At 37.7% G+C, this 13490-nt stretch overlaps 1 protein-coding gene across 1 annotated transcript in view; it reads left to right on the top strand.

Annotated features, from left to right (window-relative positions):
• LRRC9 (leucine rich repeat containing 9) overlaps positions 1-13490 on the top strand; it is a 211438-nt gene that overhangs the window by 124662 nt on the left and 73286 nt on the right. The window contains exons 21-23 of the mRNA XM_069092055.1: positions 2065-2242; positions 6878-7098; positions 10349-10471. Of these exons, the coding sequence (XP_068948156.1) occupies positions 2065-2242; positions 6878-7098; positions 10349-10471 (522 nt within the window). The remainder of the gene's footprint in view (positions 1-2064; positions 2243-6877; positions 7099-10348; positions 10472-13490) is intronic.

The raw sequence follows: 13490 nt of genomic DNA, 5'->3' as shown, positions 1-13490 counted from the left end.
AAATAGGTATAAAAGAGGAAATTAATCGGTTAACCAACAAGCATTTATTAAGCACCAACTGTGTACCACTAGGGAATACAAAAATTGAATAGTCCTTACCTTCATACATTCTACCAGGAAAGACAACATATACATATACAAGTATATATAGAATAAACATCTAGCCCCACACCAGTGTTTCTCTCCTTAATTCCCTGGAGAATTTGCCCTAACCTGGAGACTGATGGAAGAACCCTCCCAGCCTAAGGAGTTGTAAGGAACTATAAATATATTATGAGAGAACTTTCTGGCATCAGAGTAGTGTGCAGAAGTAAGAACAAGAGAGAGAGCTACCTCTGTAAGCCATGTATCTGTGGAGAAGAGTAGTCTTGAGATCCAGCACTGGAACTATATGGGCACCTAGATGGGGCATGAAGTGCATAAGGGTAGGTACAGTATTGCCAAAAAACTACTACTATTTCCTCTAGCAGACCCACAAGGCTGTGATTCCTCCATTTCCTCCAGTCTTTCCTCTTCTTCCCTCTTCCCAATAAGCTGTGTGACTTTTTCCCAAAACTTAGCTGTTTCTTAAAGAGTTTGCTAGTTTTTATCTCTACTTTATTTTTAAAATGTAATAAGAATGGATAAACATTGTGTTACTGATCTAATGTGTATCTTTTCTCAAATGTAGCAGAGAAAGGTCATTGGAGAGTGCCCAGAAAATGAGAGACATAGATTTACGAGTGGAATATTTTGCCAGAGCAGTTCTCTGGCTGACAGCTTGGACGATGAAGAAAAGATAATTAATTGATTGATTAATTAATTATTTTAAAATAATTATAGTTAGCAAAGTATTGCAGCTATAAACACAACTTTCTTGTTCTCTTGTGACTAACCAGGTTGGAGTTGTAGGGCTTGGGGCAGGGAAAGGTTCACATTTTTTTTTCCTGCCCAAACCAGTTTAAAAAGTCAAGTCCAAGGGAAGGAGTTGCTCCACCCCACAGCAGGGTGAGCATGAGAGCAAGAGGGAAAGTTGAGATAGCTCTGCTGTGCTGATTGTCACCGTGTCTCCAAGACGACTAGCAATTGAGGGGAATCAGGAAAGGCTTCATTTAGAAGATAGTGTTTGAGTTGAATTTTGAAATAAGTGAGAAATTATAGAAGGTAGAAATAAGGACTATAGTGAGCACAAAGGCACAGACATGAGAAATGAGTCTTGTGTGAGCAGTATCAAGAAAGTCAAGAGGATTCGACCAGTGTCCAGAGAGAGGAGTGATCTAATGAGGCAAACCAAGATAGAGGCTTGAGGGACATTACATAGCTAGATGGTGGCAGAACCATACCCAGCACATGGGTCTCCTGGTCTTTGTTCACTGCTTCTTAGTCTACTCGTATCACTTCCTGGATATTTCCAAATCATGGCCCCTCTATTTGGGTGATTCTCCACAACCCACCTCCTCCTGAATCCTCAGTGGGTGAATTTTTACCTTATCCTTCCCAGAAGCAGAACACATTGCCATTTCTAAATGTTGCTGCCACATGCATAACCCCTACACAATCTGTAGTTTGCCTTTATATATTATCTCTTTCAGTTGAATGTAGAAGCTACTTGAGGGCAGGGACAATCATGTTTACTTTTATTTATATCTTTAGCACTTTTCACAGAGTCAGGAACATAGTAAATCTTTAATAAATGCTTTTTTTTTATTGATCCATTCATTCATTTCTAGCCTAGTGCACTAATCAGGATAGCTTACCTTTCACACTAATTGTATAACAATAGACAAGTTACTTGACAATAGGCCAAAAAAGTATGTAAACCTTTAAAACACTTTTGTTGGACAGTTTGGCAGAACTGGTGCTAAGCAAACACTCCTTTGGGGTTAGCTGTTCTCTACCATATGTTATTTTTAAAAGAATTGTCTTAAGAGTTTTGCTCTTCAGTTTATAGTAAAATTCCTTTAATGTCTGTATGTACGTATGAAACATGAACTTGATTATCACTAGTCTGCCTTAAAATTTTGTTTAAAATATTTTGATCTTTTAAAGATTTACTAAATTCATTTTGAGTAAATTTTTCAACAGATAACTGCCTTAAATTTGGATGGACAAAATCTCTTTGAAATCAATAATTTGGAAAAATTGGTGAATTTGCGATGGGCATCATTTAGCAATAATAATCTCACAAGAATTGAAGGTTTGGAATCTTGTGTTAATTTGGAAGAGCTCACTTTAGATGGAAACTTCATCTCAAAGCTAGAAGGTAATGGGTTTCTGAAATGAGAAATCTTAGCAGCATAGATGCTTACTACATCAAGTAAAAAATAGTATATATAGTGTTCTTCAAAACTTTGATTTGAATCCTGGCTCTGACACTCAACTTCTTTTGTGAACCTATAGGGAAAATGACTTAGTGTTCTGAGCTTCAGCTTCCTCATCCATAACATGAGTGAGTTGGGATGATATCTAAGGTTCCTTCCATCTCTAAAGCTATGATTCTATCCCCAAAGCTCCCTCAGGAAGTTATAGGAAAGTCATAAAGAGTTCCTTGGCATTACAATCAAATGATTCCAACTCGCCTAGGGGGGTGTCAATAACAAACTCTAGTTTATTTATACAAGTACATTAGATCATAAATTTAGGGCTAGAAAGGACCTTGGAGATCAAGTCTAAAACTCTGATTTTACAGCTGAGGAAACTAAAAGCACAGAGTGGGAAAGTAGTTTGCCCAAGGTGATACTGGTATTAATAGCAGAGCCAGAATTTGAACCCAAGTACTCTGACTCTGAATCCAGTGTTCTTTCTACTGCATCAAATAAACAAGGAACTAGAAAGCTGTCAAAGCCATCCCTTCACAAATTTCTGATAGTTTCCTCTTACTCTAATTCAGCACTAAAGAAGTGAATAAGGCCAATTCAGTCTTACCAATGATGAGCAAAGGTTCTCTTAATCCCTCCCATTACATTCCTGGGGTAGCTTCTTTAATGAGAATCCTCTCAGTTGCCAATTATCTAGAGGCAGCACCTGTCATGAGGGACCATGAGGGTCATGAGGGACCAATCAGAAATTTGAGGTCCTCATTGTGCCCTCCCAATAAGAGGCTAAGGCACTTGTCTACCTTTCCCCTACTCTCCTGTAGGGTGAGATACCCTATTTAGTGTGTATATCATTCCCTCCCTAAGCCAAATTCATTGAGAATAAGGTTGACTCATTCCCTTTTGCTTTCTTGTTTTTCCCCTCCATTGTAAGTTTTCCCTTGCCTCTTCTATATAAGATAATTTACCCCATTCTATCTCTCTCCATCTCTTCTCATTATATTCCTCTCTCACCTCTTAATTTCACCTTTTAAGTATCATCCCTTCCTATTCAACTGGTCCTGTACCCTCTCTCTATGAATACCTGTACACATATATACACACACTCACATGTATTCATAGGTCCATATACCCTCCTATATAGACATATATGTATGTATACATATATATTTCTATTTCCTTCAATTATCTTATACTGAGAAAAGTTTCATAAGGTACAATTATCATTTTTCCATGTAGGAATGTAAATAGTTCCACTTTGATAAGTTCCTTATGATTTCTTTTCCCTGTTTACCTTCTCATGCTTCTGTTCTTGTATCTGAATATTAAATTTTCTATTCAACTCTGGTTTTTTCATCAAGAATTCTTGAAAGTCGAGGCGGTTAGGTGGCACAGTGATTTGAGCACCAGCCCTGGAGTCAGGAGAACCTGGGTTCAAATTTGGCCTCAGACACTTATCCACAAAAACTAGCCGTGTGACCTTGAGCAAGTCACTTAACCCTAATTGCCCCTCCAAAAAAAAAAGAATGCTTGAAAGTCCTCTATTCCATTGAATGACCATATTTTCCCCTGAAACATGATACTCAGTTTTGCTGGGTAGGTGATTCTTGGTTTTAATCCCAGCTCTCTTGGCCTCTAGAATATCATATTCCAAGCCCTTTGATCCCTCAGTGTAGGAGCTGCCATATTCTGGGTTATCCTGATTGTGTTTCCACAATATTCAAATTGTTTCTTCCTGGCTGCTTGTAATATTTTCTCTTTGATCTGGGAACTCTGAACCTGGCCATAATATTTCTAGTTGTTTTCTTTTTGGGATCTTTTTCAGGAGGTGATTGGTGGATTCTTTCAACCTCTATTTTGCCCTCTGGTTCTAAAAACATCAGGGCAATTTTCCTTGAGAATTTCTTGAAGGATGATTTCTATGTCTTTGATCATGGCTTTCAGGTAGTCCAATAATTTTTAAATTATCTCTCCTGGATCTATTTTCCAGGTCAGTGGTTTTCCCAATCAGATATTTCACATTGCCTTCTATTTTTTCATTTTTTTGGATCTGTTTAACAGCATCTTGATTTCTCATAAAGTCACTAGCTTCCATTTGCTCCAATCTAACTCTGAAGGAATGATTCTCTTCAGTGAGCTTTTGAACTTCTTTTTCCATCTGGCAAATTCGGCTTTTTAAGTCAATCTTCTCCTCATTGGCTTTTTGAGCCTCTTTTGCCATTTGACTTAGTCTATTTTTTAAGGTGTTATTTTCTTCAGTCAGGTTGTTGACACTCATTTTATAATTTTCTTGCATCATTCTCATTTTTCTTCCCAATTTTTCTGCCACTTCTCTTATTTGGTTTTTAAAATCTTTCTTAAACTCCTCTAAGGTCTGTAAGCAGCTTATTCTTTTCTTGGAAGCTTCTGGTGCAGGAGTTCTGACTTAGCTGTCTTCCTCCTGTTTCATGCCCCAATCCTTTTTATCCCCAATAAAGGGTATCCAGAGTCGGACCGCTGTGCTTGCCTTGCTTCCCTTGTTTGCTCATGTTGCCCCTCAGTTACTTGACTTTTGAGCTTTTTGCCACAGTAGAACTCTGCTATTTGGGGGGGTTGTCCCAAATTGCTGGCATTTTTGCAGCTGCTGGAGCTATTAGTTGGGTGCCTTCTCTGAAGCCTCCACACACTCTGGCAAGCTGGTCACATACCCCAGGACCTCCACCCTAGACTGCAATCCAGATCCAAGCAAGTTAAAGCAAGAGTGATTACCCCTCAGACTGGTCACTTTGTCCCCCTACAATAAGCAGATCAGGAGCTCTGAAGCAGCCATGTGGCGGTGGCTGCATGACTACAGAGCCTCAGCTGCTTCTCCCTCCAGGGGGCAAAGGCCTCACCGAACTCCTGAACTCCTGGTTCACAAAGTCCACACTGCATTGATCTCTCACTTTTTCCTTAGCATCTATGGGTTGATAGCCACAGCTTCCGGTGATCTGAAGTCCCTCCAGCCAGTGGCTGGTCAGGCCACCCTGAGGCTAAAACCTCCGGCTCACACAGGGCTGAGCTCAGCTCCCAACATGCTGCACTGGCCACTTCCTGCCAGCCTGCCACGCTGTTCTCAGCAGGAGGTTAGCTTCTCTTTGTCATTTTGTGGGTTCTGTGGCTCCAAAATTTGTTCAGAGTCACCTTTTACATGAATTGGAGAAGGTGGAAGCAGGAGCCCCATGGAAGTCCTGTTTCTACTCTGCCATCTTGACTCTGCCCCCATCTACACATTACATTTATAAAAAAAGAGAAATGAGTATTGGAATTTTTAATTACAGTACTAAAACTAACTTGATCAAATAATACTTTGTGGTTTGAAATATATTGAGAGGATCTAAATGCTAATCTAAGTGACTGCCGTGGTATGTGGCACCCACCTCCCTTCCACACACACCCAGATACCTAGCATAAAAAACAGGTGAATTTTGAAGCATAATTTTAAAAATTCAGCTTATTTCCATAATATACCATGCATGCATATTTTGATAATTTTACATTTAATATTTTAGAGAATAAAACAGTCTTTGCATTGAAATGTTCACACAGAATCCCTATGTACTTTGTACAGAACACTAAGGTTCCATGGAAGACATTTTGGGAAATTTTGGCATTGGATTCAGTTATAAACATCAGTTGTGATTGTTTTTGTTATTAACAGTTATTGTAATTAACAGTCTTGTAATTTTATTATGGGTTAAAGTCTTCGGCTCCTTAGTAGTATAGTGCTAAACATAAATCTTTCTGAATATAGAGTAGACAGAGGACCCTATTACACCTCCTTTCCCTACAGTTATCTTCTTGTCCTTATCCTAGTAGAAGGTAGACAGACTAGCTTACTGCTGGACAGCTTACATTTTTGCTGCATGGCTAAGCTGGATTTGTACATAGATAACCCATCTTTTTTCTGTAGTAATGTACATGAAACTAAATGTGTACATTACATAATATTTTTTTCTGTTAGAAGTTCTGTTCTCGACTATTTTCTTTGGTTTTTTGGCTTTATTCAACTCAGAGCTATGTTGCTTTTCTCCACAATCATTATTCAGGGCATACAAAACATCAAAGGTATTCTTTCAAGTCTTCCAAATAGGCTACTCATTGTAAACAGGGTGTCATTAGTTCGAATGATACTAAATAATGCTAATTAAATATTAATTAATAGTGCCTTTTTTGCCCTTTGCCATTTTCTAGTTCTTTGAATTATTTGGAAATCTTAGAAGGTAAGTTGAGGTCTTTAGTAGTAAGTATGAACTGTGTGCATTCATGATAAAAACTGGTCAGGGTTTTTATTTCATGGTGAATTTAAAATGAAATGACATTTCCTGGATAGATTTCCTTTTGTAATCACTTAAGGAAGGGTGGCTCAGTTGAGAAAATCAAAATATGATTGGTGTAAAAGCTATCCACAATCTTTGCTTTTTCCATAGAAGAAAATGAAATGATAGGGTCCTCCAAGTTCTCTGTGCTACTGCCAAAGAATTCCAGTGATGCAGCCAGAATTTACTTTTCAATCCTATTTGCTTTTGTTCTGAATTTTCTCTTCTATTTGATTATTTTCCCAGGCATTTCAAAGCTGACCAAACTAACCCGTTTCAGCATAAATAATAATCTCCTGACTGGGTTGGAAAAGAACATCTTTGAAAACATGCTTCATCTTCATTATCTTTCTCTTGAAAATAACAAGATCACTTCATTGGTTGGTTTACAAAAAGCTTACACCATAATTGAATTATATATAAACAATAATTTTATTGCTACCAACCAGGAGATCTATAATTTAAAGGTAAATTTTAATGTTTTGGAGTTTGTGATAATAATTTAATAATGTCTTTATCCTTTATGTATTTATATGTGTAGGTATAATATGAATATAAGTATATGTATATATTTATGGACATAAATATATACATACATACTCATGCCTCAGTGAGAAATCAAAGTAGGATTTTTGTTCAAGACTAGAATCTGTGTAACATGGTGAGAATCCCTATTGGGAAAAGAGAAGACTGTGGACTATAGGCACCCTGTCTTGTAAATGTCAACAATTTAGAGACAACTTTGAAATGATGTTTCATTCTGTTCAGTGGTATTAAAAAACAGTGGAGTCCCTAAGGTACTCGCGAAAACCTTAGCCAATCTTCTTTTGTTTGTTTTTTTCTTTGTTATGCATTGTTCAAAGAATAACCTAGCTAAATGTAAAGAGATTCATCACCAAAAGACTAGGTGATAAAGGTTTTTGGTCACAGAACTCATGAAGAGTAGTAACTAAGGTGATAAAGAATTGTGGTCTGCATGGATGGAGAGAATACTTATATCAGATAATCATTCAATTACTTAATCACAGAACCACATTCTTAAAGAATCTCCAAGTTTGACATGACTTTTAGAGGTCATCTAGTCCAACCTAAACCAAACAGGAATCCCCTCTATGACTTCCCCAACAAATGGTCATCTAGCCTTTTCTTGAAGACTTTTAGTAATGGAGAACTTGCTACTTCCTGAGGGAACCAATTCTGCTTTTATATAGCTACAATTGTCAGGAAGTTTTTCCCTAGGTGGCACCTAGGGGTTGTTATGTGACTCCTAAAAGCTGTGCTCAGCTCATAGGTTAGATCTCCAAATAAAAAGATTCAAGATACTCTGTGGTTCTACATCCTCTAAAACTATAATTTGTGAGACCCCACCAACATATTTGCTAGTAATAGTTGGTCAGGGGATACAATTATTTCAAAGCAAAGCCGTGTAATGAAATGGCATTGTAAGAAAGCAGCAACAAAATCTTTCCCTCATAAACCTGGTATAATGGTAATGGTAATTTGAAGATCTTCCCTGCTCTTTCATAGGCTTAAGTGAATTTGAGAACCTCCCCTAATAGGCTGAATGGTGAGGTCACATGGAGCCTGTGGTGGGAGCCTTGTTTTTCAGGAAGGCACAACTTTTGTTCCTTTGTAGTCAAGTGGGTTCTGATGTTCTCTGACCCTGGAGAAGACTATATATACCCTGATGTTAGGTTTTGCTTTGGGGCTCACTAATGGGAAGAGTTGTGTGATTTGGCCAGGTGAGACTCTGGGTAACCGTTGAGTCCCCTGGCTTTGAAAACCCAGATGTTGGTGCTTCTCTCTCTGGTAACTAAGTAGGTATGGATGTAATGGTCAGACAGCTGGAAGCCCTGCCTGCTGATATGTTTCTCTGTCTGTATTTTTTGTCTGCTTGTATCTTCTGTTTGTATTCTCTGAAGTTCAGGGTGCTGACTTTTCCCCCTGAACTAGGTAAATGATATATGTTTGATTAAAGTAAGATGGTTAATCCCTTTTTTAGTTGCTTTCCTTTAGAAAAGCAGATCAAAGAACCTGTGCTAGCAGCCACCCTGGGTATGCTAGGATGCTTGCTATTACACCTGGGTACATTATCCTGCAGATATATACAGCATATAGTAGGCACACATATAGAAAAAAATAGTGACACACAAAGAATACATGTGGCCAAGGAATAGTGTGGAAGGGCAACTCATGCCTCTGACACTGCAGAAGCAAAAATGTTTTCTAGTGATGTCATCGTGCTGCTTCTACCAACACTGGTCTTGTACTCTGCCTACTTTCAGCTGGTATTGTGGGCTCCACCAGATACTGCTCTGCTGGACACATAGTATCTGCTGAATACTGGTCTTTTAGCCTCCATAGAATTCAGGGCAAGTATTCTCTGTGATTGCTGCTTACATATACTTCTTACTGCCTTCTGTCTTCTAGTTCAGCCAGAGGTGCAGCCATGTTTTGTTTATTTGGTTTGACGTTTTTTAGCTAGATCTTTTAGAACACACTCTCTCTGTCTCTGTCTGTCTCTGTCTGTCTCTCTGTCTCTCTCTCTGTCTCTCTCTCTCTCTCTGTCTCTCTCTCTGTCTCTCTCTCTCTGTCTCTCTGTCTCTCTCTCTCTCTGTCTCTCTCTGTCTCTCTCTCTCTGTCTCTCTGTCTCTCTCTCTGTCTGTCTGTCTCTGTCTCTGTCTGTCTCTGTCTCTCTCTTTCTCTCTTTCTCTCTCTCTCTCTGTCTCTCTGTCTCTGTCTGTCTGTCTCTCTCTCTCTCTGTCTCTCTCTCTGTCTCTCTCTCTGTCTGTCTCTCTCTCTCTCTCACTCTCTCTGTCTCTGTCTCTCTGTCTCTCCCTAAAAAGCTAAAAGCCTCTCTCTTTTGTTCACTCTGAGCTCAGAGACTGCCAGTGTGTTCTCAGCCCCATGTACCAAGTTTTTTAGAATAAAGAGAAAGATGGTCCCACTTAGCTAAGACACTTAGGTTTGATCATTTTGCTATTTTCCTGACACAGAGCTTGTTCCCTGTGATCAGAGACCTCCCCCTAGTTTATAATGAATATCCAATATAATCTCCAAACTTTCATCTCTGAAGGCTAGGCTATCAACTTGTTAATGGTAATTTGCCTAATAATTTTCAGTCAGCTCCAAAGTTTTTGAAAACTAATCTCTCCTGATCATCCATAAAAGAGGCTGAGTGCCCAGAAGGTAAGATAATTATCTGCTCCCCACTCAGCCAGAATTCTTGGCCCTTTCATCTGTAAATTCATTGGTCCAAGACTAATAGGGCTTTTGCCCCCTACCATTATTCTTCTATGAAGCTAAAAACATTCCTCTCGGTAAAGTCCACTCATTTTCGCTAATTCTGCCTTCAAAAGAAGTATAATCTCTCTTTCACGTGACAGGCCTTCAAATACTTGAAGACAGCTATCATATTTTCCCTAAATCATCTTCTTTTGCAATTAAACATCACCAGTAGTTCCTTCAACTAATCCTTATGGGTGATGATTTTCTATACCTTTCCAATCTTGGCATTTCCAATCCTAAAATATTAAAGGAAAAGACCCTAGTAACCTAAGAAGGTTAATGAAGCAAATGCATATGACAACGCACATTGTTACTCAAGTATAGAGTCAATTAGTGACTTAAAATCAATGCTAATGAAATTTTTCAGGGGATCAAATAAAAGCATACATAGCAACTTTATGTGAATTAAAAATGTTTTTATTTTACTAGGGTTTATACAATCTGGTCATCTTAGACATGTGTGGAAATCTTATTGTATGGAATCAAGAAAACTATCGATTGTTTGTAATCTTCCACCTTCCAAATCTCAAAGCATTGGATGGAATTTCAGTAGTGAGTTGTTTTTACTACAGTATTTGACCTATAATTTCAATTTAATTCCCTATAATTATCATCTCGAATTTTATTACCTTTGTACTGTGACACCCAATCTTATGAAGTTTAGAAAAATGCAAGCCTATAAAACTAAGTTTAGAAGTAGTTTAAAATTGTGAATGTTTATATGTGACTATATAGTACTATAGATAATAAAATACATGCATATTATAGAGAGATAGATTATATTCTAGATTATTATATATTACAGAGATTTTTATACAGATATATTATTATATGCCAAGCACTGTAATATATATATAATATGTGTGTAGCATATAATTATGTGTGTATATATGTATGTATATGTTTATTTAACAAGTATACTCACTGACTTTCCCAGGGCCAGGCTGCTATATCTGCCCCTTGGAGTTTTCAGCGGGTAACCCTGAGGGGTGGATGAATCCCTTTTCTATACTGCTATCTGCCTTAAATCCCCACTGGATATGTTCTCTCCTTTATTAGGTGCCAATGCCTAGCACCCCAATTCCATTTGTACATTTGGCAACATTTAATTTTTACAAAGGGTAATCTTTACTTCAGTGGGACGGTGATTAGGATACTGGGCCTGGAGTCAGAAAGACTTAATCACCTCCTTGAGTTCAGATTTAGCCTTAGATACTTACTAACTGTGACCCTGGGCAAGTTTCTTAACTCTCTTTGCCTCAGTTTTTTCATCTTAAATGACCTGGAAAAGGAAATGGCAAACCACTCCAGTATCTTTGCCAGGAAAAACCCAGAGGGGTCACAAAGAGTCAAATATAACTGCACAACAAAAGATTTCTTGGGCAGCAAGGTAGTTCTGTGAACAAACTTACTATACTCAAGAATATTCCCATAGCCCCAACCCTACAATAACAAGTATGTTTCGCTTCTGTCATGATGCTATTGTTCATTTTTAATTTATTGTTTATTTTTAATTGATTTATAATCTGGCCAAGAGGAATAAGTATAGGTGCAGAGATAAAAATAAAGTCAACATTATATACAGCACCACCAAGACTTTCATAAAGTTATTGTAGAATTGTTGTAGGACCATTTTGTACATAGGTATTTTAATCTCTAAGAAATCCCACAATAATATTCCTACTTATTATTGGACCTATTTCAGAATGTAGAACCAAAATGATTCTCTCAACTAACCCTATGACTGGATTACACTGGAAAGACACCTTCACTAATCACTTTGACCTCTCCTATCCCTTTAGTAAAACTACTAAATTAACATTCTGGGGTCATGCTGAAGTCTAGGTATCCATACCATGAGAATGGGTAATATTATAGTGCTAGAAGGAGGCCCTTCTGGTAATTCTCCTAAGTACCTTAGCTGAATGTAATCCAAAGAAACCTATGTTATTACCAAATTTCAAGTTATACAATTGTTGTATGATAGTGGACATCCAAAGCATATCTTAATTTTTAAATTTTATTAGTGCCTTTTGTATTATGCTATATTCATTTCTGAATCTGTCCCTCTCTTACCCTTGTTTCAAAGACTTAAAAAAAACAATTCAGAAAAACTAACCAACTGTATCTGAAAGTATGTACAATATTCCCTATTCATAATTTGCTGCCTCTGCAATGAAAGGAGAGGTTACTTTTTTAAACTTTTATGATTTGGTTATTATGGTCATGCAGTATGCAGCTCCAGATTTTTATTCTCTATATTTATATAAAGAATAAAATGACTTGTTCAATGTTTATATTGTTTTCCTGGTTCTGCTTATGCCTCTATGAATCAGTTCATGTAAGTCTTTCCGTGCTTCTCTGAAATCTTCATATTCATCATTTCTTATGGCACAGAAATACCACATTGCATTCATGTTTTACAATGTAGTTAGTCATTCCTCAGGTGATGGGGAACCTAGTCCTTTAGCACTGTCCTTTTAAAAGTTCTTTACAGATATTGCCTGGGATTTATGCGGGAGATCTGGTCTTCTCTATGACTTATTATATCATCATCTTAATCAAAAAGTATACTATATACCTTCTTTCTGAAATCTGAACCAGATACTAATTTATTTCAGGACTCATCCATCATCATTTTAGTGTAATGATATTAAAATGTAGTTGCTGTTCAATGTACTTCTCTCTCTCTTTTTTTTTAAAGCAATTGGGGTTAAGTAACTTGCCCAAGGTTACCACACGGCGTGTGGGTGTTAAGTATCTGAGGCTGGAACCGATCCTGGGTCCTCCTGACTCTGGAGCCATATACTACATATTCTTTTAAAAGAAATTTTGCATTAGGAAAAAAAAATACATCTTATTCAAATGTGAGGTTTTGTTGGAGAAAGTAAAGAAAAGAAGAAAATTTGATTGGTCAGTCGACAAGCATGTATGAAGCGCCTGCACATATGCCAGGCAATGTGCTGAGTGCTGGAGATACAAAGAAAGGCCAAAAGCAGATCTTGGTCTCAAGGATCTCATAGTCTAGTAGAGGAGACAATATGTAAATACTGTGTACAGACACACACAGACGGATATGATAAATTGGAGATGATCTCAGAGGGAAGGCATGAAGATCAAGGAGGACTGGAAAAGGTTCCTTATAGAAGGTGGGACTTTAATTAAAACCTGAAGGAATCCAGGAAGCCATGAGGAAAAATGTAGATGAGGAGTGAGAAAGTCCCAAGCATGATGGAAAACCAGTAAAAATGCCCAGAATCACAATATGGAGTGTAATGTTTGAAGAACAGCCAGGGGTTCAGTGTCACTGGATTTTAAAGTACTTGGAAGGAAGGAAGATGTGAAGTGGAAAGTTTTGAGGCAGCCAGGTTATGAAGAGCTTCCCAATATTTGATCCTGGAGGTGATAGGAAACCACTAGAATTTATAGACTAGAAGGGTGACATAGATCTATGCTTAATGAAAATCAATTTGACAGCTAAGTAGAAGATAGAACTGGAGAGGAGAGAATCTTGAAACAGGCAAACCCACCAGCAGGTTATTGCAGTAATTCAGGTATTAGGTGATGAGGG

The sequence above is a fragment of the Petaurus breviceps genome, unplaced genomic scaffold (genome assembly GCF_028583685.1).
Source record: "Petaurus breviceps papuanus isolate PSGF00001 unplaced genomic scaffold, PetGlider_PUasm1.0 189, whole genome shotgun sequence".
NCBI lineage: Eukaryota > Metazoa > Chordata > Mammalia > Diprotodontia > Petauridae > Petaurus > Petaurus breviceps.
Note: the sequence above shows the minus strand (reverse complement) of the source record. Positions and strands in the feature narration are given on the sequence as shown.